Below are 24,433 nucleotides of genomic sequence, written 5' to 3' on the forward strand. Positions count from 1 at the left end.
TTTGGCCGATTATAAGGCAGGGGTTCTCAAAGTCTTGATGACTGAGTGCCAATTTAAGTAGACAAAGGTATGATTTTGAGCCGCACAGGAAGTCATAGGATCTGTGACTAATCTCATGATGGTGTTAAACACAAAAAAAGCCTTTGCGTAAATGCCAAAGATTGCAGTTATGTGAATGGATACTTGAGGTTGGCTCCAGAAGCCAGTCGCTCCCCACTGGCCCCCATGTTACAGCAGAAATAAAGATATTTACAGCCTGATACAAAAAACAGTTTTGGTCTCTATTGCTAATGTCAACATTCAGGACAACTGTGCGGGGGTGAATTTTTATATGACTTACCTGTTTACATTTTATTAAGGCTTGAAGTTTTGCAAAATTAAGGGCAGGGCTGCTTGTGAAGCAGGCTGTCTGCGAGGCATCATTACAGTCTGTGAGTCAGATCCACCCCTCGCTTCTGCACAGTTTCACCCTCCCGCTCAATATGGTCTCTTCTGGCTCCAAAAAACCAAGATGGCAACAGCCAAAATGCCAAACTCAAAGCTTAAGTACGTGAGTCCCCATCCAGTGGGTGATGTCACAGGAACTGCGACCATTATTTGCATTCAGTCTATGGGTAACATTAAATCTCTCGAGCACTGAATTCACTGAAACATTCTTTAGTCCTTGAGCAACATCACCCCAGCCAGCATTTCTATGTGGGGCCCATGTGGGTAGTTAATGGGCTGAAAATGAGTCCTATATGGCAGTGGTTAATATATTTAAAGTCATACTTGTGTTTGTGTTTTTAATGAGCCTGTCTCTGTCACGTAGCTGTCTGTTAGTCACTCACATTACAGCATGAAACAGCACTTCAAAATAAGACCTCTGTGTTAGAAATTCACTGGATTTCAAAATAAAGATTGCTTTTTTACAAACTTGTTCATGAGTCACTTGATGTCCAACCCACTTTTGGACCACTACCCACCAGTTGGGAACCACTGCTATACAGGATTGTCCATATGTTTTACAATAGCCCCATGGCAATTGCCTACATGGTTGATTTTACCCAAGTGAGGTCCAGATAAGATCCCAGCCTTAGTATAACCCATACGTGGCCCATTTGGGTAAACCTATCCATGTGGGTAATTGGCATGGGGCCATTGCTGAACTCACAGACAGTCCTATAAAGGGCCCATTTTCAGCCCATTTACTACCCACATGAGCCCAACATGCAAATATTGTTTGGGACCGGTTGCGACCAAAAGCAAAACCTGTACTTAGTGACCGTATCTGGCAGCGTGCTCTGTAGCTGTACACACACACAGAAGAAATGCAGATAAAGAAATAGCCCCAACACATCATCGTCATTTGTCCATTTTCTGTTTATGTGTGGATTATACAAACAAGATCTATTTTTGAGCTTTGGAGAAGCTAGCTGTGTCTCCACATGCTCCTGGTCTTCACGCTAAGCTATATTAACCACTTCCCAAGCTCTGCTCATATGAGACTAGTGTTGATTGACTCTCTCTCCCTCTCTCTCTCTCTCTCTCTCTCTCTCTCTCTCACACACACACACACACACATACACACAGACACACACTCCACGCACTCATCAGAGCCCAGCTCCCTGGAGGTCCCTTTAATGGAGGCCTTGTTTTTGGTGTGCGGCCTCCTGTACAGATCAATTAGACCACCAGAGCTCTTCATTGCATCCTAAATTAACTAAATACATAAATACATTTGGCCTCGATTCATCCCCATGGCAGACATTACGTACAGCAATGCCATCTAGAGACTTTAATTAGCGCAACACACACTCGTACACGCGCACACGTACACAGTCACATTTCCATCATTAGCTCTCATTAACCAGCAAAACCATACCCACAATGCACTCGGGTCTGGCTCTCATGGGGACCAATCGGATTACATTGCTCTCCCTGTACGGGAAAACAACGTAATCCGACATCCATCCATCCATCCATCCATCCATCCATCTATCTATCTATCTATCTATCTATCTATCTATCTATCTATCTATCTATCTATCTATCTGTCTATCTATCTATCTATCTATCTATCTATCTACTAATTTAAATTTTACTTTTCACTTCATACGGTGCATTTCTTCGAGCACCATGTGCGATGTGTCACCTGAAAGCTCTTTCTAGGGAGGAAAAGTGTAATAGCGTCAAACCACGCTGGCAAAATCGTCATGCATACACACACACATGCCTTTCTCACTGCAGACATTTCGACTCATCAAACAGGTGCGAGTAATACCATGATAATGGCTGCATTCCATTTCAGTTGCGCCCTGCTATTGTGCATGCTGGGACACCAGCACACCTGAATGTAACAGAGGCATCATCATTAATGACATTAGCTGCAGCTGTGCCTTTCTCCTATGACATGTCAAAATGTCTTGAGTGGTCTTTTCCTATTGGAATGACAGTATCGAGATAGTATGCATGGAGTGAGGCTTGAAAAAAAAGTGTCCCTCGGGTGCTCTTCACATGGGGAAGCAGCTAGTTTAGGAGTGACGATAAAATCTGAGGCACCCAAGACGGTAGTTATTTAAAAAGCCTTTAATATCTCACAGCTATTTAGACATAGTGGCAGTTAAAAATGTGTCTGCAGGCCTTCATCAAGGCTGAATGATCATACAGTGAACACCCCCTCAAGTCGGAACAACAACTCAGAAAGTTGGAGAAAATTCTGGTGCATGAGTTGGCAAGTTGATGCAGAAACTGTCATAATCTGTGCCTTTCCACCTCCCCTTTATTTCTCGTGGTTCCTTGTCTGCCTCTCTTTGTGTGTCTGGGCGTGGCTATCATCAGTCGTGTTGCCAGTCAGCTCCTGCTCACCTGAAAGCCATCCGCTAATCAACCCCAGCAGTACTCATACCTTGGCTCTGCAGTCCTGTCTCCACCTGATCGTTCAGTCTATCTTGCGATCCACACTCACTGGTCACCCGTTTGCCTGCCACACCAGCCTGCCAACCTGTTTCCAGCCCTGCTCAGCCTGCCTGCCCAGTTTCCCCTGAGTGCCCTGGATCAACCCAAGACACCCCTTCTTCGTTTATTGAAAATAAATCCACTTTAAACTGAACAGCTGTCTGAGTCATGCTTTTGGGTCCAGTTCTCTCTACGCTATTCAACAGAAACATAGCAGATGAAAGTCAATGTTTGGTTGACTTTAATAAATTTTCTATTAATTCACATTATTGCATGTAAATTTTTTGCTCATGTATAATTTGTAATATGATATAAGGTTGTAAGCGTTAGTTGCTGTCCACATAGAGTGACCTAGAATAGCTATTTATTGCATTAGTCGGTGAAGCAATACTTCAGTAGTTTTAGGAGGTGCAGCAACATGTCTGGGACAAAATCACATTGTAATATAAAGCTTCAAACTTCTATCAACACGTTGTTTAAATTCTCTGAGCAATTAAATGCAACACATCTTCTTTGTAGCCTCCAGGCTGTTTCCACATTAGGACTTAAAGCTAAAGAACACACCTAAGTTGGAGAAACGACTTCCCAACTCTGTGAATGGGACCATCCAAGGAGCACGGGACTGCAGCACGTTTCTTATACATGCTGGCAAGTAATCACATGATCAAGCAGGTAGTCACATGATTGGTGTACAAGGTAAAGTCCAGGCAGTATGGTTGCACTGGGGCCTGTGAGGTGGATCGCTTCAAGTCCTTGGTGCGGTTCAGTTCACCTGTGCCTTGTGAATACAAAGCGCTCTAGGTTCGCTTTGCTCTTTGCCGTTGTATTTAGCCCTCTAGATCACATGCTGTTGCACTGGGACGCTTGAAAAACAGACGCAGGGCGAGGAGTAGCTTGGTCCATGGAAGATACTGCACGTCTCCAGATGTGGAATGCAGAATACAAACGGCAACAGTCTACAGCACAGAAGGTTTTCCTCCATTTTTAAGTTCATCTGAGAGCGAGGGGCTTTATAACCGCACTGCAGTGTCACGTCAAAGTAAAAACAAAACGGTGTCAATATGTACAGGCTATAGTGTGAACAGAAAGAGGACTGAGTTCAGTTTGTTTAAAAAGGACTATTTGTGAAAACACCCAAAAACCAAAACCTCTCTGATGGAGCAGACTATGGGCTTCACAAAGGTAGGATGTGGTGTAGCTGCATTAGATTGTACCGGTGTATCTGATGCCTTTATGAACTGCGTTTTCACTCAGTGCCTGGGCCAGATGTAAGGAATGAAACACTGCAAACAATTAAAGTCACCATGTGAGCATCAAACCTCTGCAGGTTCTTTTTTTTGCGGTTCACTTGGAGAATTGACGCCATTTATCTCCAAGAATGAACACCACCACCAGAGTGTGACTCTCTCACCGTCCCTCCCCAGTTGGCTGCAGTGCGTCACCACATTGCTCACGGATGCTTCAGCAGCCCTGCAGTAATGAAATCTGAGCGCTTGTTATGGCAGGATGACCTCACCTCACACAGCCAACCTGCTGCAGCTAAATTAAAATAATGAGGTGTCTATCATGGTTGAGTTACAGTACTGTAAAGTTTATTTCCTTGGTTTCGTGGAAAGGAAGCATGGAAAAGGCCAATTTTACCCACCGACATAACAACTTGTCCAGTAATTATAGAGACATGCACTCTGTCTACTTCTCTCACAGATTTTCTGATACTCGGATAGTGTGATGGTGTTGGTGCAGATTACATTTTAAACTGTGCAGACATTCATTTTAGAATTAGTCCTGTTTTACCAATTTGGGGCCAAACAAGATTAATCTCCATCGACCCAGGTGGGACTTGAACCCACAATCCCCAGCTCCGGAGGCTGATGCCTTATCCATTAGGCCACTGGGTCTGCTTTATGAAAAAAAATATCAATTACATGAGCCACGTCACCTTCCTCAGCATAAACTGACAGAAATCATGTTTTAAAGGCAGCTTTTCTAACATCGATTTTAATTTCAAATAAATATTTTCATCTGAAATCAAGATATTGTACTGCTGCTCTTCAGCCAGAAACTGTCACCTTCAATTACCAAATTAATTTGGAAATCCAGAGACGCAAAATAGAGGGTAGAGACAAGGGAACAACCAGAGTCAGAGAGAGACAAATGAGAGCACTACTGGAGGAAAACAAAAACAATGATGACTTATTTTTATCAATTTGAGTCAGACCTGTTTTCTGTCTTTTCTTTTTAACATATTCTTTTAGATTTAATAGATAAAGCATTCTTACCTTCTCTTTATTTATTTCTCTATGACACACACACACACACACACACACACACACACACCACCCAGGGAGCTCCAGTGATATTGTCTGGGAGCGTTAACTCAGTCAGATCATTCCGTGTTGCTGTGCGTCATCCATCACACCCATCAGCACCCGTAATGCACAGACTCCTCATTTTCCACTCAGGTGTAATTTTTCATGACTACCTATTGCTGAATTTGATTTCTCAGATACAGAAGGAGTTACAGATACAGTACAGTATGCAGTCTGTCCATTTGTCAACAACATGAAACTTTATTCTACACCAGGCCTTCCTGTTGAACAGTAGATGACTAGATTATATTTTTAAGAACGTTGTTGCATAGGATAAACATAACGTTATTAAAGGAAGTTGATGCAGATATTTTTTTCTAATTATTTCTAATACTTACTACAGTAATGGCCTACTGTATTTTGGACAAAACTAGCATTTTACACACAAAAAGCAAAAAAATTAAGAAATTAATCAAATAAAATACGTAACCCATTATCAGAAATAATGTATAATGGTTCCATTATTGTTGTCTGAGTCTAAATCTGGGTGTGACTTTAAACAGGCGCTGGTAATTACCCACCACTTCCTCGTATAAATATCAGCTTATTAATTCCTAATTGGGGTGACAGTGATCCTCTCTGCAACATTCATTAATATCCTCCACATTTAACCATGTTATCAAGACTGAAAGTCAGGCAGACAACACTGTTTGCGTATTGTCTTTGCATTCAGACCTCTTTGTGACGTCTTCTTCTGTCTTTGGTTTTTTTAAAGGAGGATGGCATCTAAAAAGTTGCATTACCGCCACCCACTGGATTTAAACTAAGGTCTCCACTCACTACATAAAATGATAATATTACTACTAATAAAAAGAGCTTCCCATCCAGTTCCCGATATATGATACATTTTCTGTGTAGTGGTTGTTTGCGAGATCTTCTTGCTGCATCCATGATCATCTCACTTTTCTCAGATTTTCTTTCTGTTCCAGTGGTACAGCTAGTAACCGTTGCCACAAAGGCCAAAAACGTCATCTGGTCTTTACACAAGCAATATTCCTCATACGACCCTTGGACAGCTAGCCTCCCATGCTGCACAGTCACCTTTGCACAACTCACTCTGGTTCTTTCTCACAGTCTCCTTCACATTGATTGTCACCACGTTTACCACAAGTGTTAGTATCACTGCTACATATGTCCAACCCTCCCAACAGTTTCTTACATTGAAGTGGTTTGGGAATATATTTTCTCACTGGATATGAGTATTCCAAATCAAAGTAGAGTATGATGGACTTGAGTTTCTTGGTCAAATTTCCTCATACCGAAGCTTTGTCATACCTGTGAGACTCCATCAACAACACCTTTTAATGGGGCTTTCTTGTTCAACGGGAAATATTCATCATTCAAGTTCATTTTTCAATGCCTTTTCCATCTGTCTCTTTGAAATGCACTCCAGGACTATCAACCCATATTGTTTGACTTCTACCTCACACTTTTTTTCTCGATCCATCTCCACAGTGTGCTTTTCTGACAAAGCTCCACATCCTCCTCCCTCTTTCAAACACCAAATCTTCATTACCATCATGTATGTCACTCTTTCCTGTTCACTCTCACTGTGACTCCATGACTCCACTTCCTTTCTTTTCACCAAGGTTTTCCTGCTTGTGCTTTAAAACTTCAGCAGCATCTTCCTCCATTTTCAGTCGCCCCCGAAGCTTCTTTGCCAAACCATGGGGTTACATCATTTGATAGGTTCGAAGGCTTTTAATACAGTCAATATAATTTATAACATCAACCTTAATATGATTGAATTTAGCTGTTTTACAAGCAGTTCTTTAAGTAAGTGTGAAAAAGCTGTTTATACAAAATCAACCTAGAAGAAGAGGATGAGGGAGGAAAATGATTTCTGGATGCTGCAGCTGTGATGAATACAACCAATCAGCTTCGCCCTCCCCTCCTTCTCACTGCTGATTGGCTGACTCGTGGAGGAAGAGGATGTCGGGACAGCAAACATGTCCGCGCTCATTTGAAAACCTGCGGTAGCCAAATCCACGGTTTGGCACCTGCTCCGAGTTGTTTTTATGTTTGCACCGGTGACGACGTTGTGCCCAAGCAAGACTCATACAAAGGAAAGACAGGGACTCCGCGACAAGAGCCAGACTATTCCGTACTAGCAGGTTAGCGGCTAAATGTCTCCCTGCTAACTCAAAGCTAGCTGAAGCTAACATTAGCTAGCATGCTAATAGAGCTAGCGAAAGCAACGGTACTCTACGGGTGTTTAGCGTTAGCGTGCTAATAGCTAGCCGCTCACTCACAGCTAACTGTCAGTGTCAACATGTTTATTTATATTACTTACAGAAACATAATGGCTGTCAAGTAATGAGTTTTGGGGTAACATTTTTTAAGTTGGAAATGTCCAGCTAGCTGCTAGCATACCGTCTGTCAGAGCCAACAGTAGAAATAATAGTGATAACTGCTATTCAGGGAACTGTATGAGTTATTGTACTGTGGTTTTTTGACAATATAATGAAAAGTTGTGACGGATAACGTTATAGATAACGTTAGCTAACAGAAAGTGCTGTGTCATCCTCGTTAATTTAGTGACATTTAAATAACGTTAAGTTAGAGAAAAAAAGGCACTAATTGATGTTACGTAGACAACATTGACAGCTGCATGTTTAATCTGGTCGTTATAATCAGTACAGAAATGTTAAAGTGCGTTAGTTATTATACCGTGGACCACCTTAAGTTCAACTTGTAAATACAGTACTATAATTTGACAAATACTGTCTTAACAGTGTCATAACTCGTGGCTTTTTGTCTTCCAAATTCATAGCTATTTTTATGACAGCTATGAATAAATGATCGTCTCTGACATTTAAGTTGGGCTTCTTTGAAGTTTCAGTTTTACTTACACAAGCTACCTTGCTAACTCAGGTGAAAACCCTGCTGTCCATTATGTTTTAGACTGTGCATGGTAGGTTTGTCCAGTTCAAATTAAAATTTGTATTCACAGTCTGTGCAAATAAAAGCTCAGATACAGAACATAACAGATAATACACAAGATGTACACAGACAAGAGCACTGCAATACACTCAGCACAGAGTTTGCCAAGGTTATTTAAAACAATAATGACTGTGGGCACAAAACTCCTCCCAAAGCTGGATTGTGGTTGACTGTATCTGTAGTCAGAGAGGAGGAGGAAGAAGCATGGGTTAAGGGGGTGGAAGGGGTTGTGTGCTATGGTTTCTGTCGGTGAGGGTGAGCATGGTGGCGCTGTACAGGAGGATGTGTTCAGTGATGCTACAGAAGGAGCAGGAGGTGGGATTTGACTGAAAGAGCCCTTAGTTTGCGGCTGGCAGAGTCTTTGTCCGTGATGTGGTGATCAGAGCTTAGGTTATTATCCAGGAAGATGCCGAGGTAACTGAAGCTCTCCACCATCTCCATTGGTTGGCCATGGATGGTGGTGGGGCAATGAGGGGCGGTGGGTGTATTGTGGTGCCGGGTGTCAAAGGTGTTGAGGTGGAGGAGGTGACTGTCTATACGTCACTGGGTTAAGGGGGTAGGCTGTGACTGAGTCCCTATCTGTAAGGAGGGCGAGTATGGCTGTGTCACCAATATAAATTAATAATTTAAGCATTATTTGGGTGAAAAATAGGTTCTTGTGGTTCCAATTTGGTGTTAATCCCCTTTTCAGAATTGTGTCTGGACCCCACAGTTCATTACCATGTAATTAAAGTACATCATTTATGCAATATTTTTTCAGTGCTTTGTAAACTGTAGGTATGGCTTTAGATGTCTTTAATGGCATTATAGAAAGTCCCCCTCTTTTTACTCAGCTTTCATGCTACTTTCTCAATGTTCTTATCTACATGCACAACAATGCAAGAGTCTGGCAGAGTATGTTGAACCCATCAGACTTTGCTGTGGCCAATAAATGCAAAAAAAAAAGTATTGCTTAATTGTCTACATTTTTCTGTCATCTATATCCTCTGTTTTCCCCAGAAATAATGCTGATATCTGGAACTCATGTCGGAAGTCGTGTATGAAGAGACAGCCACGATGATCGCAGCAGGGGAATTGCAGTCGTTTGTCCCGTTTGGCCGCGAGCACTGCAGGAACCATCCAAACGCCTTCAACCTGCAGCTCCGAGAGCTCCAGCCTGCCTCCGAGCTCTGGTCGTCAGATGGCGCCGCCGGCCTGGTGGGGTCGCTGCAGGAAGTCAGTCTGCAGGAGAGAGAGAGGGTGAGATTATATGACATTACATGACTTTTACATTAGGGTACTTACATCCCCCCTACACAAGCACTTCCATTTGTAAAACATTAAAGAAGATAAAAACAACTGAACATCTTTGTGGTGTTGCTTTCATAATTGATGTGTTTTGATTGGCAGGAATACTGGCAGCTCAGGAAGGGCTGCATGGGAGTCAGGGAGGAGGATGTGGAGTTTGAAGAGGAGCTCTACACAGCAGGAACTGTTGTTGTCTGGAGCCAGGGCAGTCGGACCCAAGCCTCCAATGTATATAAAGCCTTCACCGTTGACACCCCAGTGCAGCAGGTCAGTTACTGAAAGCTGTTTTTAGACTGTAAGCTATTGTGATATCACTTGTCAGTTACACTTCATTCATTTTTTTTGTGAAGACAGAAGCCCTTTAAACAACAAAAATTAGAAGTGCAAGTTTGTGAATGAAAGAAGTGTCTTGTGTCAGGATGGGCTTTTTGTATGGATGCACCAAAACATAAGACTTATTTCAATGCACAGTGATGGTCAGGATTTATCATTTATGTCTTTAAAAGCAAGTATTTCTAGGAGTTGACACTGTCTTATATTCTTTCCGCAGGCCTTATGGTGCAACTTTGCTGTTCCCCAGGACAAGAAAGACGGTACTGAATCATTAAAAACTCTTTGTTGTTGAGAAGCAATTCTTGTTTTAAGTTATCCATCAATTTTCATTATGATGTACATAAAAAAGATACATTATCTTCAATGTTGATTTGCAGAAGAGGAAGTGGAGCAGACAGTGTGTATCATCCAGAGTAGCTGTGTCAACGTTCACACCGTAACCGGGAAGGATTTTATCTCACCACTACCCTTCCAGGTGAGGGGGAGAGAGACACTGATGACAAATCTCTTGTCCCACAAGAAGAGGGAGTCAAACATTTTAGCTAGCTGGTCTGATCAACCTTTGATCTTTTCCCTCTCTTGTAAATTTGGTTTCCTTTGGTGTAACTCACCATGGACCATCCAGGCTGGCAGACAGATGGGGATGTGTGCACTTAATGTTACAAGGTTTTTGGATATTCAAAGCCCTCAAACTTTGATATCTGTAAACATATTTGGGCGAACATTTGGAGCAATTCTGTCCAGAGTTTTCATGCTCCAGCCTGTAAGTATTTACTATATACGAGGGACTGAATTCTAAAGACGCTTGATTATCCATTTTGGAAAATAATATTTCAAAATCAGTCATACCATACAACAGTCATGCTCACTGCCTTCATTTCCCACTGAGTAAAAAGTCCCTGGGGCTGAGCTATTGCCTGGCTAACCAATAATAATGAAAACTTTGGATCACTGACAATGGGAATGAACCCCATCAATATCAGATGCCAGTGTGTGTGTAAGATGCCCCTGCTTGTTTTTGTGCACTTACTGAACTAGAATAAGAGTGTGTTTTTCATCATGCAGATATTTTTTTTGATAGCGCAAATGTGTTTGTGTGTATGTGAGTTTGCTCATGTGTATTTGAGGGTTGTGTGTGTGTGTGTGTGTGTGTGTATTTTTGGTCTCAGTTTGTTGCACAGCAACAAGAGGTAATTTGATTCAGGGATGTGTTTTTACCAGTAAGTTGCAGCAACAGTGTTTTTGGGCTGCTCAGAGGAAATCACGTTTGATTTGTGTGTGCTTGAGGCCTGTGAAGGTGGTGATAAGTGTAAGAATTTTCTGGTGGACATTCATTAAATGATTAAAGGCACAAACTGATGACATGTTGGTGTTGTGAGGAGAGCAAGAAAAGTTTTAAATTAAATTTTATAAACATCAGGCCTTTAAAGTCATTCAACAGTCTTACATTTGAATTTGTGAGGACTTCGTTGCCTCAAACATTTTACTCGTGCTCGTACTCATACTTGTACTCGTACTCGTTGTCTTCCGCTTATCCGGGTCCGGGTCGCGGGGGCAGCAGCCTCAGCAAAGAAGCCCAGACAGTCCTCTCCCCCGCCACTTTCGTCAGCTCTTCCGCGGGAACCCCGAGGCGTTCCCAGGCCAGCCGGGTGATGTAGTCCCACCAGCGTGTTCTGGGGTGGCCCCGAGGTCTCCTCCCGGTTGGACATGCCCGAAACACCTCCCAAGGGAGGCGTCCGGAAGGCATCCTTACCAGATGCCCGAACCACCTCAACTGGCCCCTCTCGATGTGGAGGAGCAGCGGCTGTACTCCGAGTCCCTCCCGGATGTCTGAGCTCCTCACCCTATCCCTAAGGCTGAGCCCAGCCACCCTGTGGAGGAAACTCATTTCGGCCGCTTGTACTCGCGATCTCATTCTTTCGGTCACTACCCAGAGCTCCTGACCATAGGTGAGGGTTGGAACGTAGATCGACCGGTAAATTGAGAGCTTCGCTTTCTGGCTAAGCTCCCTCTTCACCACAACGGACCAGTTAAGCACCTGCATCACTGCCGACGCCGCCCCAGTCCGCCTGTCAATCTCCCGCTCCATCCTACCCTCACTCGTGAACAAGATCCTGAGATACTTAAACTCCTCCACCTGAGGAAGGACCTCCCCCCTGACCTGGAGTGGGCAATCCACCCTTTTCCGGCTGAGGACCATGGCCTCAGACTTGGAGGTGCTGATTCTCATCCCAGCCGCTTCACACTTGGCTGCGAACCGCCCCAGCGAGAGCTGGAGGTCACTGTTCGATGGAGCTAGGAGGACCACATCATCCGCAAAAAGCAGGGACGAGATCCTCCCATCACCGGACCTGACACCCTCCACCACTCGGCTACACCTAGAAATTCTGTCCATAAAAGTTATGAACAGAACCGGTGACAAAGGGCAGCCTTGGCGGAGTCCAACCCTCACTGGGAACAGGTCCGACTTACTGCCAACCACGCGAACCAGACTCATGCTCCTTCAGTACAGGGACTGGATGGCCCTTAGCAAGGGGCCACCAACCCCATACTCCCGGAGCACCCCCCACAGGATGCCCCTGGGGACATGGTCGTAAGCCTTCTCCAAATCCACGAAACACATGTGGACTGGTTGGGCAAACTCCCATGCCCCCTCCAGCACCCTTGCGAGGGTAAAGAGTAGGCATGTCCCGATCCGATCACGTGATCGGAAATCGGGGCCGATCACGTGGTTTCAGACTCGATCGGAATCGGAAGTTACATCCCGATCAGGGATCAGATATAGGCCTATGACATATCAGATACATGTCAGGGTTTTCCCTATTTGTCTAAAGCAAGACAGGCCGCATGGGGGGCGTTCAGATGTAGCTCTTTTGCACTCTCAAACCCATTACTTTTACTGTAGACGTGCGTCATGTGCGCTCATAACCCAAAGCGACGCCAGTGGCGCGCCTTCGGTGCAACGCGCTTGTTTTGGGGGGGGGGAGTGAGGTGGGGGCAGACAGGCAGGTGAGGGAGGGATAAAGGGAAAGAGGCTGGTGATTGAGAAAGGCATGATAAGCTATTTTATTTTTGACCAAATGTTCTTGTTGTTGACTAATGGATAATGGAATTAATATTATACCGTGGAGCTACTGTACTATTATCATACAGTGAGGTTTTGATATCATGACATGTCTTACAATACTGCAATAAATGTCATGGGCTTGTTATTGGGGTACAGTATTATAATATTGTGAGATTGTGATATTGTTACATCCCTAGTAGAGCACAAAGAACAGAAAAATACTGGAGTAGACCTTACCGGGTAGGCTGAGGAGTGTGATCCCCCTGTAGTTGGAACACACCCTCTGGTCCCCTTTCTTGAAAATGGGGACCACCACCCCGGTCTGCCACTCCAGAGGCACTGCCCCCGATGTCCACGCAATGTTGCAGAGGCGTGTCAGCCAGGACAGCCCTACAACATCCAGAGCCTTGAGATATCCAGGACGAATCTCATCCACCCCCGGGGCTCCGCCGCCTCAGAGTTGTTTCACTACCTCAGCAACTTCTGCCCCAGAAATTGGACGACCCGCCCCCGAGACCCCCGTCTCTGTTTCCTCACTGGAATACGTGTTGGTGGGATTGAGGAGCTCCTCAAAGTATTCCTTTCACCGCCCGACAATGTCCCCAGTTGACGTCAGCAGCTCCCCGCCCCCACTGTAAACAGTGTGAGCAAATTGCCGCCTTCCCCCCCCCGAGGCGCCGGACGGTTTGCCAGAACCTCTTTGGAGCCGATCGATAGTCTTCCTCCATGGCCTCACCGAACTCCTCCCACGCCCGAGTTTTTGCCTCCACGACTGCCGCCGCTGCGCTCTGCTTGGCCCGCCGGTACCCGTCAGCTGCTTCCGGAGACCCACAGACCAACCATGCCCTGTAGGCCTCCTTCTTCAGCCTGACGGCTCCCCTCACCTCTGGTGTCCACCAGCGGGTTCGGGGATTACCGCCGCGACTGGCCCCAGCGGCCTTGCGGCCACAGCTCGCAACCGCCACCTCGACAATGGCAGAGCGGAACAAGGCCCATTCAGACTCAGTGTCCCCCTCTGCCCTCGGGACGTGGTCGAAGCTCTCCCGGAGGTGGGAGTTGAAGATCATCTGGACAGGTTCTTCCGCCAGGCGTTCCCAGCAGACCCTCACTGTTCGTTTGGGCCTGCCAGGTCTGCGCGGCGTCTTCCCCCACCATCTGATCCAATTCACCACCAGGTGGTGATCAGTTGACAGCTCTGCTCCTCTCTTCACCCGAGTGTCCAGAACATATGGCCGCAGGTCAAATGATACGACTACAAAGTCGATCATTGACCTGCGACCTAGGCTGTCCTGGTGCCACGTGCACCGATGGACATCCTTATGTTTGAACATGGTGTTAGTTATGGCCAAACTGCGACCCGCACAGAAGTCCAATAACTGAACACCACTCGGGTTCAGATCGGGCAGGCCGTTCCTCCCAATCACGCCCCTCCAGGTCCCGCTGTCATTGCCCATGTGAGCGTTGAAGTCCCCCAGCAGAACAATGGAGTCCCCGGTCGGGGCACTGTCCAGCACCCATCCCAGGGACTCCAAAAAGGGTGGGTACTCTGAACTGTTGTTCGGTGCATAAGCACAGACAGCAGTCAGGACCCGTTCCCCGACCTGAAGGCGCAGGGAAGCAACCCTTTCATCTACCGGGGTAAACCCCAACGTACAGGCAGAGAGTCTGGGGGCTATCAGAAAGCCCACCCCGGCCCTCCGCCTCTCACCCGGAGCAACTCCAGCGAAGGAGAGAGTCCAACCCCTCTCAAGGACTAGGGTTCCAGAGCCGGAACTATGTGTCGAGGTGAGGCCGACTATATCTAGCCGGTAGCGCTCAACCTCTTCCACAAGCTCCGGCTCCTTCCCCGCCAGAGAGGTGACATTCCATGTCCCAAGAGCCAACTTCTTTAACCGAGGATCGGACTGCCAAGGCCCCCGCCTTGGTCTGCTGCCCAATCCACATTGCACCGAACCCTTCTGGATCCCTCTGCGGGTGGTGGGCCTGCAGGGGGACGAGCCCATGTAGCCGGTTCGGGCTGGGCCCGGCCGGACCCCATGGGCGAAGGCCCGACCACCAGGCGCTCGCCCACGGGCCCCAACCCCAGGCCTGGCTCCAGGGCGGGGCCCCGGTAACCCTCCGGGCCGGGTGCATGTGTCCTTGTTTGTGTCTATCATGAAGGGTCTTTTGAACCGTTCTTCGTCTGACCCTTCACCCAGAACCAATCTGCCATGGGAAACCCTACCAGGGGCAAAATGCCCCCGACAGCATAGCTCCTAGGGTCATTAGGGCACTCAAACTCCTCCACCACGATAAGGTGACGGTTCACGGAGAAGAAGAAAAGTTTTAAATTAAATTTTATAAATATCAGGCCTTTAAAGTCATTCAACAGTCTTACATTTGAATTTGTGAGGACTTCGTTGCCTCAAACATTTTATTCTAATTTAATTTATCCATCTTTTTATTTCTTTTTGTCAAAATGAGTGAAGCTCTTCTGTGTGAAAGTCCACATTTCTGATGTTACAAATCTTAATTACTGAACCTAATACTGTCTTTTTACCTAATATGTGCACTTACCCTGAGGCAAAATATAGATTAACTCACTCTAATGAGTGCCTTTGTAACATGAAGCATCCCCACAGCTGGGGTGTCCTTGATACTACGACCCTCAGTCTGCTGCTCTCTGGTTGACCGTTCACTCTCTTTGGAAGTGGCAAAGAAGAGCACTTTTTTTTTTGGCTCAATCAAAAGTCATATTATGAAATATTACAAACAGCCCCCAAATAACAATTATTTTCCTGATCAAATAATCTTTAGACTCTTCCTTCAGTTAATTGACTAAATCATTACATCTATAAAATGTCAGAAGATGGTGAACAACTGTCCATCACAGTGTCCCTGAGCCAAAAGTGACGTCTTAAATAGCTGTGGCATTTTCATTTAACTACTTATACCTTTACATTACCATACATTTCTGTACTTAATTAAACAAAATTAAAACATTAATTGTTGTCATTATTACACAACAACATGACATTATGTTAAAAATGTCTCCCCTGTCACTCTCCTCTTGTCTCCTCCAGGTCTCAAATGGCTGGGCGACAAAGTTTGGACTTTTGTTAGAACGAAAAAACACAGCGATTGACACGCAACTCGGCCCCCCTGGGTACATGCTGACACCACACACGTGCACACACAAGTAAAGAACAACAGCATGACACACAAACAGATTCAAACCCCAACACAGTTCCACACTACACACACACACATACACACACACACACACACACACAGTTCCACACTAACCATCATCATTTGGCAGGTAACTGAGGTACTGAGCTCTTTGTCTCCACAGGGAACCTCTGCCCACAGTGTTCAGCATGCTGCATCCTCTAGACGAGATCGCACCAGTGGTGTGTAAACCTGCAGGTACGACACACACACAATCACACACCATCCCCCTTTCTCTCTCGCACTTTCTCGGTCTTTCCTCATGAATCATCACCGTATTTTGAGCTGATTCTGTGTGTGTTTTCAGGTCAGTTCGAAGGCTCCCGAGTCCAGTATGCATCTGATGCCACCATGAAGATAGTATTCAGCTGCTGTCAGCCTTCTGTAGTGGTCTTCTATGACACTGTACAGGGAATACACTCTGTCTGGGCCTTGCGTAAAGTCACACAGGATGTGAGTCACCACACAGACACACACAAACACAGATACTCTACCTGTCCCTAACCTTGAGCCTCTTATTTCCATCAGGAGCGTTCTTCTGTCCTGCGGTGTACAGCAGATCCAGTTGGCACGCCGTTGGGTATGATGGCATCAGGATTTCTGACCTCACACCTCCGTAACATCTCCCGCCTGGACTCCCCTGGTGGCAGTGGGATAACCGGCCTTGGTCCTGTAACTGGAACAAGGTAAAAGTGAAGTAATTCAGTATGTTAAAGATTTTTTTGGGGGGCTTTTTGTCTTTATTATACAGGACAGTGTGAAATGGGGAGACAGAGAGAATGGGGGGACGACATGCAGCAAAGGGTCACATGCCGGAGTCGAACTCACGACTGCTGCAGCGAGGCATCACCTCTATACATGGGGCGCCGGCACTATCCACCACGCTTCCGACGCCCCGTAATTCAGTATGTTTACATGACATAAGAGAAAATTGATTTATTGTGTTAGTCCAACTAAAACCAGACTTTTGAAATACACGTTAACATGTTAGTCCAACTGGAATCATACGAAATCGAATCTCTAAAGTTGGACTAACACACCCAGATAATGTGATTAGGAGTCACATTACTCCTGCATGTATACAGTCAATCAGATACAAACTGGCCGAGGCGCTTGGTACATGCTTCAGTTTCTGCCCTAAGCTTTGACCCAAAAATCAAAAGCATTAAATGTGTAACAGAAGAAGAACCTGGTAACAGCATGGTGAAATCTACATCCAGAGCCAAGCATTTTTTAGAAGGACAAAATGTACAGAGCTCCAAAGTTGTCCACTATAGTACCAGTTTGCCGCAAGCTAACTGTAGCTAACTTGTTCATCGATTGTTTGGTCTGTGACGTAATAGGTCAACCAGAAAAGAGTCCAATTCTAACAAGCTGAAAGGGAGCATATCGCAGTCTATCGTAGCGGAGTCAGAAATACTTTGGTCAATAAATCAATTCCTCACCTGTGCTTGCATACTAGGACAAGGACAGTAGTCCAATTAAATGTAACCTATTAAATCCACATCAGTTTATATGTCAACAAGAGCAGGATAAAATAATGAAGATGCATATACAGAGAAAAAACATAAAGATGTGCTGTCAGACAGGGAATCGACAATTGATCAACTGTTTGTGTGCATCATTGTTATTTTTCATAAAATCATATTTCCACTGATAACTTTTCAAATCATCTCTGGTCCTGTGCTGATGTCTGATCCTTTCCTTGGTCTTCTGCTCCTGTGTGGCTATGCTGTTGGCACCAGTTCTCCTCTCCACTACAGTGCTCTGCACAGTCACCAGGGCAGGACCATGACGTCTTCACCAGGATTACACTCCCGTGTTCATTCCCCGAGTATATCCAACATGGCTGCCCTCAGGTGAGTCTGACTTCAAATGGAACATGCACATGATGTTTTTTTTTTTTTTTTTTAAAGGAACAACTCAGTAAACACGTATAGTATGTGACACTAAGGGACAGGATGGATAAAGATTTAGCTCCTAACAAGTCTTTCCGACCTGATTAAAGAATACCCTAAGAAAATTTAATGCAAAGGCTAAATATGCCTTATTAATACAGCTGATAAAGAAAAAATGTCAGCATGGATGCCTAATTCATAAGACAAATTTTAAGAGGATGCAGAGTCATGATTTTCACACATTTACTTCACATATATTTTTGTATTTGGCAGAGATATACCTGTGCTGTATACCCTGTCCTTGTGTGTATGTTCCTGGTAGAACAAAGAATTCAGAAAAGAATATCTGCTCATTGAAACTTCGCTCCTCTGCATCACCAGTGGTCGTAAACTCTACTTTATGCTATCTCCCTTCTCTCTTCCTCCATCCTTCTATCCCAGCCGCGCCCACTCTCCAGGCATGGCGGCTCCGTCCCTTTCAGGTGTGGGTCGTTTCAACACGTCTTTCCATACCCCATCCCCCAGGGGGCACCACGGCTTGCTGCCCTCTCCCAACAGCACGGTGAATGAGACAATGCTGGTGCCGGAGATGGAGCCCATCGTACCCGACCTCTGCATGGAACAGCTGTGGAGTGAGACGGTCACAGCGGGCTGTCACAGGTAATTATCAGGACTGAACTCTACTGAAAACAGATGCAGAGTCTGCGCAGGCTCACAATGATTTTACGTCAATGACAAGCAATTATTGAGAATGAATTATTGATAGTTTTATTTTAATGTGATTTCAAGTTTGACTTCTAAGTGATGGCCTTTATTCTGGTGAGTTCAGTAATGCGGCTGCTTAGCTTTCTAGTTCTTTACAGCACCTGAACTTTTCGGTATGCATAGGTACAGTGCCCTCCAAAAGTATTGGAACAGTGAGGCCAATTCCTTTATTTTTGTTGTAGACTGAAAATATTTGGGTTTGACATCAAAAGATGAATATGGGACAAGAGATCAACATTTCAGCTTTCATTTCCAGGTATTTACATCTGAATCTGATACACAACTTAGAAGATAGCACCTTTTGTTTGAACCCACCCATTTTTCATGAGAGCAAAAGTATTGGAACATGTGACTGACAGGTGTGTTTTGTTGCCCAGGTGTCTCCCAATTACATTGATTATTCAAACAATAAATAGCACTGAATGTCTGAGCTCAGTTTCAGATTGGGTACGATAGGTTTTGCCTGTGCAGACTGCATTTAGAGGTGGAACCAACATGAAAACCAGAGAGCTGTCTATGGGTGAAAAAGAAGCAATTGTGAATCTGAGAGAAGATGGACAATCAATCAGAGCCATTGCACAAACATTGGCCATAGCCAGTACAACCATTTGGAATGTCCTGAAGAAGAAAGAAACCACTGGTGTACTAAGCAACAGACGTCGAACAGGTAGACCAAGGAAAACATCAGCAGTTGATGACAGAAACATTGTGAGAGCTGTAAAGAAAGACACTAAAACAACTGTTAGTGACATCAGCAACAACCTCCAGAGGGCAGGAGTGAAGGTATCACAATCTACTGTTCGCAGAAGACTTCATGAACAAAAGTACAGAGGCTACACAAGATGATGCAAACCACTCATTAGCAAGGCCAGGCTGGAATTTGCCAAAAGGTACAGAGATGAGCCTCAAAAATTCTGGGAAAAAGTTTTATGGACTGATGAGACAAAGATTAACTTTTTCCAAAGTGATGGAAAGGCGAAAGCTTGGAGAAAGAAAGGATCTGCTCATGATCCCAAACATACAAGCTCATCTGTGAAACACGGTGGAGGTAATGTCATGGCTTGGGCTTGCATGGCTTCTTCTGGGACAGGCTCTTTCATCTTCATTGATGATGTAACACATGATGGCAGCAGCAAAATGAACTCAGAAGTCTACAGAAACATTTTGTCTGCTAATTTAAAGAAAGATGCAACCAAACTGATTGGGAGATCCTTCATCATGCAGCAAGATAACGACCCAAAACACACTGCCAAAACAACAAAGGAGTTCATCAGGGGCAAGAAGTGGAAGGTTTTAGACTGGCCAAGTCAGTCTCCAGACTTAAACCCAATAGAGCATGCATTTTACCTGCTGAAGAAGGGAGTAACCCCCCAAAACAAACAACAACTGAAAGAGGCTGTGGTGAAAGCCTGGAAAAGCATCACAAAAGAAGAATGCAAAAGTTTGGTGATGTCAGTGGGTCACAGGCTTGATGCAGTTATTGAAAGCAAAGGATTTGCAACTAAATATTAAGTCTCATTCACTTTAATCTATTTTAAGTTTATATGTTCCAATACTTTTGCTCACCTAAAAATTTTGTGTTCCATTACAAATAATGCTATCTTCTAAGTTGTGTATCAGATCCAGATGTAAATACCTGGAAATAAAAGCTGAAATGTTGATCTCTTGTCTCATACTCATCTTTTGATGTCAAACCCAAATGTTTTCAGTCTACAACAAAAGTAAACGAATTGGCCTCACTGTTCCAATACTTTTGGAGGGCACTGTATATTAAGGTGTGTAGGCATCAGGATCAGCTTGTCACTGACGGCATCTCAAACAGAGCATCATATCTAGTAGCATCCCAACTGACTACAAAGTTCTTGACCTTTTGTAGCTAAACTAACTGTCATAACTGCTGTGGCTTCACATGAGTCTTCCCATTTTTGTGTTTGCAGGGAGATGAGCAGCCAGGCATCTAAAGTGTTCCTGACCTCTGACCTCTGTGAGAACCGATACCTCTGTTTCCTGGTGGAGTCTCACCAACAGCTAAGGTCAACAAATGCACATAGTGTAGCCTGCACCGCAATATTTGATCCAGACTCCACTTGCATACACATAGTATTTCTTTCTCTTCATTATTACTCTCTTGACCTCCACTGTTTCTATTTACAAGTTAACATGTTTTTCATTGATTCCACAGATGTGTCAAGTTTATTGAGACTAATGATTCATCTCAGCTCATCTTTGCCTCTGTCACCACCATCCCTGCCAAAGATGCAGAGCCTCTGCAGGTAGATCCCAATATTTAGGCCTAATAACATTTACAGAGAGAAGGCGAAGGATACGAACCGCACCAGAGTTCGTTTGTAACCGGACCGAGACCACCTCTTCAAGAAGGTCTCAGTATGGTTGTTTTGGTGCACACCTGAGTGTGATTGCCGTGTTCACACCTGCCCAAATAAACTGCACTCAGGGGGGCAAACAAACTTGAGTTCAATTGAACTGAACCAAACAGGGCAAGTGGGAAAGCACCCTAAAATACTTGCAAATAACTGTAGTATGGTATATGCCACCACTGCAAGCTGTGATGAATTATACTAAAAATATTCTATATGTAGGGCTGGATTTCTAAAACAATCTAGGTTGCAGCTCTGAACATTTACAGACAGACTCCTCTGCTTTCGCTTTGTGTCTGTATTTTTGATATCTGTATGGATTTCATTGCCGGTCCACTGTAGCATCAGCATATTTATTGAACATCAAATTGTTGCGTGGGAAGTGTGAAGTTGTGAACATGGCGTAGGAGGTCTTACTGTATCCTCTTTAATGCATCCGGATGTTTAGGATATATTTAGGTCTTTACTTGCTCCCATTAGCTTTAGAAACCAGTGTGTGAATGTTTAGCTCAGCTAAGTCTCTGCCTCTGAAGACTTTATTGGATACCATCATTAGAGAAGACAACAGTACATCCAGTGTTAAAGATGGCACCTGATTTATAGATCACTGAAGGTTTTATCTGTGAGCTGTACTACATAGTTATATTTTTGTAATTACTGTTTTAAGTTTTAGATTTTGGATTTTAGTTCCCATTTTCTTACTAGCAGACAGCTTTTAAGTTGCAGTTTTTGTTTGTTTGAAAATGATTTGTATTTGATTTGGATTTATATTTTAGTTATTGTTTTATTTGATTTGTAATAATTATGTCTGAGGTAATATTGTCTGGCACACAAAGCATTGATCATAAGCTGGGAAAAAAACATGAAAACAAAGTCTTATCTGTGTCTAAAGCAACACAGCGGTTTACTCCACAATTAACCTTGAGAGTTAATCACATCTGTGACTCAAACACCTCAAGACTAATTACCAATATTGAACTGAATGCAAATCATGCTTATTACAAGGTACTCTAATTCTAGTCTAACTTAAAAAAATGAAGAGCAGCATTAAAAACATTACAATCTTCAATACTGAGGGAAATCCTTGGTTTAAAAAAAATCCAGGGTGAATTATAATACAGTATTATTTGTTGACTTGCTCACCTTTTCTTCTAACGTGTGATGTTAACAAGCCTGACTCACAGAAAACAAACATTTGGGTGATTACAGAAAATTAATCTACAATTTTGATAATTGATTAAGCATTTTTGCTAAAATAAACTAGTTGTATCTGTGAATATTTGCTGGTTTTCTTGGATAGTAAACCTGAATGTCTGAGTTTTTACTGGTGTTCAGACAAAACAAGCAATTTAATTATGTAAACTTTGGGAAATACTGATTAATTTGGAATATGAGGAAGATTAATTGATAATGAAAATAACTGTGAGTTGCAGCACTAGTGTCTTAACGTGTTTGTGACAAAACTTTGGTCCTCAGAATATTGATGCCATGCTGGTTCTGGAGGCTTGTGGCAGTCTGGTTCTCTACACAGGAATCACCAGGGTAAGGACGAGTTTGATACGACGCTGTCTTTACTCACTGTAGATGACAATTAACTGTAATTTCTGCATATTGAAGTGAATACCTGTGTGATAAAGATGTGACATTCAGTCTTGCTGTTCCTCTAGGTCAGTAAGGTGTTTGTCCCCGGCCTCCTGTCACCTACCTTCAACCTCACCAACCACCTCTCGCACCTCAGCACGCCAGCGGAGATTGTTAGCACGCCGGCCAATGCTGGCAATAAGCACCTTCAAAGACTGGATGAGGTACTGTGCTGTAAACATATTTCAATAATTTGAATTTCGGTTTTGTTTTTGTTTTGCAATAATGCAGATTGTGCCAGTGTTACATTACATAACTGCCATTCAATCTTGTACCATCTGAGGAACAATTTCCACATAGCCAGACAATCTTTCACAGTCAACATGGAGGCTTGATTTGATTTCCTGTTTTATAATTATTCCATTTTGCTGCTTCAAGTAATCACAAAATTATCTCCCAAAAACATTTCACCTCTCAAACTTTACCTGTGTCTTGTTTATTTACGACAGATTTTAGGAGTTACATTCTGTCACCTCATCTTGGCTGCTCACTTTCCCTCTCCTCCAGGCCATTATGCCCTCGCCACTGTCAGAGCCGAGGAGTCCGAACATTAAACACCATGAAGGTTCATTTTTGGAAGATTACACTTTCCAACACGCCACGCCTTACATCCAAGCCTTGCGGGACCCTGTCTGCAACCGGGTCACTCTGGTAGGTTACTGTGTGTGTCTGATTTATTCACATGTTGCATACCATAATAGTGTTTAACAAAGTTACTTAAAAATGTCTTTATTTTTTAAAGCTTTTTCCTAGCAAAAGAATTTGGTTTAACGGATTTCATCAAAATGAACCCTACCTAGAGTACATGTACACGAAGACAAATAGACTCCTGGATATGCTGAGATTAGTGGTTTCTTACAATTTCTGTACGACTCAACTAAAAGAACAAGAAAACCTTTCTAGAAACATCCACCAAAATAATATTCTGTGTATCTTTGTGGCAAAACATATTGCTCGCCACTCCAGAATCATGTTTAATTCTTTTATTTGCAGCAGTTTAAACAGTCACTGTTCGTGAAGTCTAGAAGTGGCGAGGTTGAATTGATTCATAACATATATTCTCCCGTAGAAATGAAGAGATGTAGTCTGACCTTTAGAAGCCGGTGTTCTGGTTCACACTGCAGAAATTATACACACAAAAAGTGGATGAGACTACAGCTGCTGTTATGATCATTCACAGAAAACAAGAAAACAACTGTGAGAATTTCCCCAAAGGGGTTGTGTCCAGTCAGGTGTGCTTGTGTGTATGTGTGTCTGTCTGTATGAGTGTGATTCAAGCCTGTTAATATTTGTGAATGGGTCCACAAAGCAGTCAGTATTTGTGTGTTTGTTTCTTCCTCTTGGGTCAGTCCTGTGACTGTCAGGTTGGTATAGACATCTCCTCAGCCCCGGGACTCTACAAAATATGCACAAGAAAATACAGTTTCTTTCCCTCATGCACATCAGCACCCTGTTCAGGAGTGTAAAACAGTGTCTGCTGACAGGCTGCTGCTCTTTGAAATATTGCCTCTGTTCATTGATTTTCCTTTTGACCTCCTAATGTGTCAGTCTGAGGACTAATTGTTTGCTAATGCAGCTCGCTGAAGTTGCTGTCTGTATGTTGTC

At 43.9% G+C, this 24,433-nt stretch overlaps 1 protein-coding gene and 1 non-coding gene across 3 annotated transcripts in view; one reads left to right on the top strand and one right to left on the bottom strand.

Moving 5' to 3' along the window:
* Nucleotides 1-4,762: 4,762 nt before the first annotated feature.
* Nucleotides 4,763-4,835, bottom strand: trnar-ccg (transfer RNA arginine (anticodon CCG)). Its single transcript has one exon. It is a non-coding gene; the product is annotated as a tRNA-Arg (tRNA).
* Nucleotides 4,836-7,240: 2,405 nt separating this feature from the next.
* The window catches only part of anapc1 (anaphase promoting complex subunit 1), a 74,552-nt gene continuing 57,359 nt past the window's right edge, over nucleotides 7,241-24,433 (top strand). For both annotated transcript variants that reach the window (XM_033613728.2, XM_033613729.2), the window contains exons 1-16: nucleotides 7,241-7,420; nucleotides 9,249-9,488; nucleotides 9,639-9,803; nucleotides 10,087-10,129; nucleotides 10,247-10,344; nucleotides 15,999-16,081; nucleotides 16,271-16,344; nucleotides 16,454-16,599; nucleotides 16,675-16,832; nucleotides 17,892-18,005; nucleotides 18,486-18,704; nucleotides 20,747-20,842; nucleotides 20,992-21,082; nucleotides 22,664-22,729; nucleotides 22,855-22,992; nucleotides 23,336-23,479. In XM_033613728.2, coding sequence (XP_033469619.1) covers nucleotides 9,273-9,488; nucleotides 9,639-9,803; nucleotides 10,087-10,129; nucleotides 10,247-10,344; nucleotides 15,999-16,081; nucleotides 16,271-16,344; nucleotides 16,454-16,599; nucleotides 16,675-16,832; nucleotides 17,892-18,005; nucleotides 18,486-18,704; nucleotides 20,747-20,842; nucleotides 20,992-21,082; nucleotides 22,664-22,729; nucleotides 22,855-22,992; nucleotides 23,336-23,479 — 1,851 coding nt within the window. In that variant the 5' untranslated portion in view covers nucleotides 7,241-7,420; nucleotides 9,249-9,272. The remainder of the gene's footprint in view (nucleotides 7,421-9,248; nucleotides 9,489-9,638; nucleotides 9,804-10,086; nucleotides 10,130-10,246; nucleotides 10,345-15,998; nucleotides 16,082-16,270; nucleotides 16,345-16,453; nucleotides 16,600-16,674; nucleotides 16,833-17,891; nucleotides 18,006-18,485; nucleotides 18,705-20,746; nucleotides 20,843-20,991; nucleotides 21,083-22,663; nucleotides 22,730-22,854; nucleotides 22,993-23,335; nucleotides 23,480-24,433) is intronic.

This window comes from Epinephelus lanceolatus, chromosome 17, assembly GCF_041903045.1.
Source record: "Epinephelus lanceolatus isolate andai-2023 chromosome 17, ASM4190304v1, whole genome shotgun sequence".
Taxonomy (NCBI): Eukaryota; Metazoa; Chordata; class Actinopteri; order Perciformes; family Serranidae; genus Epinephelus; species Epinephelus lanceolatus.